The sequence below is a fragment of the Pteropus vampyrus genome, unplaced genomic scaffold (assembly GCF_000151845.1).
Source record: "Pteropus vampyrus isolate Shadow unplaced genomic scaffold, Pvam_2.0 Scaffold317, whole genome shotgun sequence".
NCBI classification, from domain to species: domain Eukaryota; kingdom Metazoa; phylum Chordata; class Mammalia; order Chiroptera; family Pteropodidae; genus Pteropus; species Pteropus vampyrus.
The window spans coordinates 56,929-60,355 of NW_011889098.1; the positions used below are offsets into that span (position 1 = coordinate 56,929).

The window sequence follows — 3,427 nt, forward strand, 5'->3', positions numbered from 1 at the left end:
TTAAAAAAAAAGTTCTATGAAGGTTAAACATGGATATGGTTTCATGACTCAAGTCAAGATTGTTACAGTCAGACACTGGTATGGAGGGCTGTTTATTATTCTAGTGACTCGTCGGTTCACAGGACAGACCCTACGGGTCGTCTGGCGCCATCCTCTCTGTGTGGATGAGGGAACTGGAGGCTCTGAGAGGGGACTCGTTCTGGCCAGGGTGTGGCCAAGGTCGCACCCTTGGTGACAGAATCAGAATTAGACTTTGGAGCGTCTGACTTCTTATACGCTGGTCTTTTCTGCTTTGTCACCCTGAATTTCCACCTCCCAGTAGGAACGTGGAAACTGGCCATGGTTCGTGAGGTAGGACCTCTGCACATTTGCAAGGCTTGTTCTTTGGAGAGAGATCTGAATGTTTATTACTAATATTTTTACCCAGGGCGTGTCCCTTACTGCTCAGAGGGCCGCGATTGTCGTCGGCGTGGAGCTGCCGGCCTATGACCTCACCAAGAAGCATCTGATTCTCTCGGGCCTGATGGGAGACACTGTGTACACTCACTTCCTGTATGTTGATGGCTTTTAAAATTAATATTTTGGGTAGACATGAGTTCAGGGTGGAAATTTGCTACAAATTTATAGGAATTTTAAAGCTTGTTATAAAAACATTATATTCTCATATTTGAAAAGTTGCAGTGCAGATGTAAACCGGGACAAAGTAAGAGTCCTTATCCCTTAAATCATTGTCACCTGTTTGATAAGCACCTTCCAGGTGTTTTCTATGCATGTGCAAATAAGTCTGGGAAAGTATGTTACATGTCGTTTATTGCGCAGACAGGATCATGCTTCGTATTCCCCACTTGCTTTTTATTTTGATTCTTTTCATTGTTTCTGCATTACTGAGGTATAATCGACAAGTAAAATTGAAAGATGTTTAAAGTGTACAACATGATGATTTGATATACATATATGTTTCGAAAGGACCCCCATCAAGTTAATTAACACATCTGTCACCTCACATTCTTACTCGTGTGTGTGTGTGTGTGTGTGTGTGTGTGTGTGTGTGTGTGTGTGTGTGAGAAAACATTTAGGTTCCGCTCTCAGCAGATTTCGGTAATTCAGTGCGATGTCCCCAACCACAGTGACATGTTATATACGTCAGATTGTCAGACCTTATCCCTCTCACACTGAAGAGCGTACCCTTTACCAGCCTCCTGATCTCACCCACCCCCAGCCCCTGGCAGCCATTTTTCTATGAGTTTTTGTTTCTATGAGTTTGACAAGCTTTTGGTTTTTTAGATTCCCTGTGTGATACCATGCAGTATTTGTCTTTCTTGCTTTTTAAAATTCAATTATACACACACACACACACACACACACACACACACACAGACGATATTTATTTTTGATAGCTGTAGATCAGTGCGGATGTATCATAGTTTAATCCACTGAGAGTGTTTTTGCCCCTCTGGGATCCTTGGAGATTTCTGGAGACGATTCCCTTTCTGACCAGTGGGGTGCGCTGTTGGCATCTCCCGGGTCGGGGCCGGGGAGCTGGGACGCACCTTACCATGGGACAGGCCTCCACGCACAGGACGATCTGGCCCAGAGCGTTAGCGCTGCTCCGAGGTAGCTGATCCCAGGTAGCTGATCCCACGTGTGGTCTGCGGCCCGTCTCGTGGGACCGGAGGCTTCGTGGAACCTGAGACCCTGGTGAGCACGCACCGCAGAGAGGAAAGCCTCTTCTCTGATCCTGACGAAAATACGATCACGATGTGGCTGAAATTACTCCGAGATCTGCTCGCAGGCGAACAGATGCGGTCACTCAGGCTCAGAGGCCGCTCCTCCGTGTTTCTCTGATTCCTTAGCGTCCCAGAACCTCCAAGGTAGTCCCTGCTGAGGCTGGAATTTATAAGGCGCTGCAATCGCGCAGGTGTTTAAGAGGTCTGTGCAGCGGTGGGATGTGGACCTCGGTTCCGACGTGTTCCGTCTTGTCACGTGTTATCATGCAGTTCGGGAGGAGGCCATTTCCTGCCCCCCCGCGCTGGCAGTGAGGTTGGCGTTTCTCCAGCGGTATCTTCTTCACAGTGCCAGCTTCACCTGCGGTCTGGCGGGAGCCCTGGCCTCCAACCCCGTCGACGTCGTGAGGACACGTATGATGAATCAGAGAGTCCTTCGCCATGGTGGGTGCGCTGGCTACACGGGGACCCTGGATTGCTTGTTACAGGTGAGAACGAACCACCATCTGCACAGGGTCGCGAATCCCTCGCATAGCTCATCAGCTTCCATGTTGCCCCTTCACGAGATTCTCATCATGATTTCAAAACGCTGGATTTAGAGCAAGACAGACCTGTGGATCTGTCGCTTGTAATTGTGTGACTTTGGTCAAGGTACAGACTGTAGACTTCAGTTTCCTCATAAGCGGAATGAGACAGTCATAGCACCTACATCATAGGGTTATTGTGGAAATAATTGAGAAATGCCTAGAACGGCATAGTGCCTGGAATAATGCGCTTAGGCTTGTTAGAATAATTCATAGTAATGAGGGACATTCTTGTGAAGTAAGCAAGTTTTACTTAATCTTCAGCATTCTGTGGGTTGCTTCAGTCAGTGAAACTGCCCTCTCTCTCTATATATATTTATGTATTATATATTACTTATTAAAACTAAGAAGTAACTATTATAAGTAAGGTGAGTGACGCTCTACAGCCCTGCGATGGTGCACAGCTTTTGCCACCCGGGGGCTCGTTTCTATAGATACAGAATCGAGATGAGTTTTCAGGAACGAGAACTCATCTTCTTTATGCCTTTGCTCTGCTGGGAAGGGCGAGCAAACAGCCCTGGTCCCTGCGACGTAGCAGCGCTGTGTCTCCTTCCTTCCAGTTGAGTCACACTGGACCGAATGTCCTTCGTCCAGACATCACATCAGTCTTTTGGAGATTCTTGGTGTAAGTCACCGGCCCTGCTGTTCACGAGCGGACAGAAGTTTGTGACTGTCCCCCCCACTAGATTGTCAGCAGCCAGAGATCAGGATTCTCAGCAGCTAGAGATCAGGGACCGCTTTCGTGGTTTCCATTTTCCAGCACGCTGCTGGCACATCCCAGACTTGAGGTGTTGCTTTAACGAAGCAAAGGTGCTTATTTTTATCCATCCAACAGCGTGACGCAGTGGGGCTCTGAATGACATCTTTACCGCCACCGCTTCGCTGCTTTCCTTCTGAGCTGTGAGGGCCGAATGTCAAGGAGATCAGACGAAGGACTCTGGCTGCCATCGATCTCCTTTCTTATTCATCCGGCTGCTGTTCGGCCGCTTTGGGCGTGGGGTGGTTTGGCGTGGAGCCTTAGTCTTCACCTGCGCTGTGGTTGGTAGGAGGCAGAGGGCAATGATTTCTTAGACACCCCTTCCGAACAGGATTTTATTTTTGGAAAAACAGATCAGTTGC

The 3,427-nt window shown here is 48.2% G+C and overlaps 1 protein-coding gene across 1 annotated transcript in view; it reads left to right on the forward strand.

Moving 5' to 3' along the window:
• The window catches only part of SLC25A30 (solute carrier family 25 member 30), a 17,865-nt gene that overhangs the window by 10,395 nt on the left and 4,043 nt on the right, over positions 1-3,427 (forward strand). The window contains exons 5-6 of the mRNA XM_023521804.1: positions 402-552; positions 2,074-2,212. Of these exons, the coding sequence (XP_023377572.1) occupies positions 402-552; positions 2,074-2,212 (290 nt within the window). The remainder of the gene's footprint in view (positions 1-401; positions 553-2,073; positions 2,213-3,427) is intronic.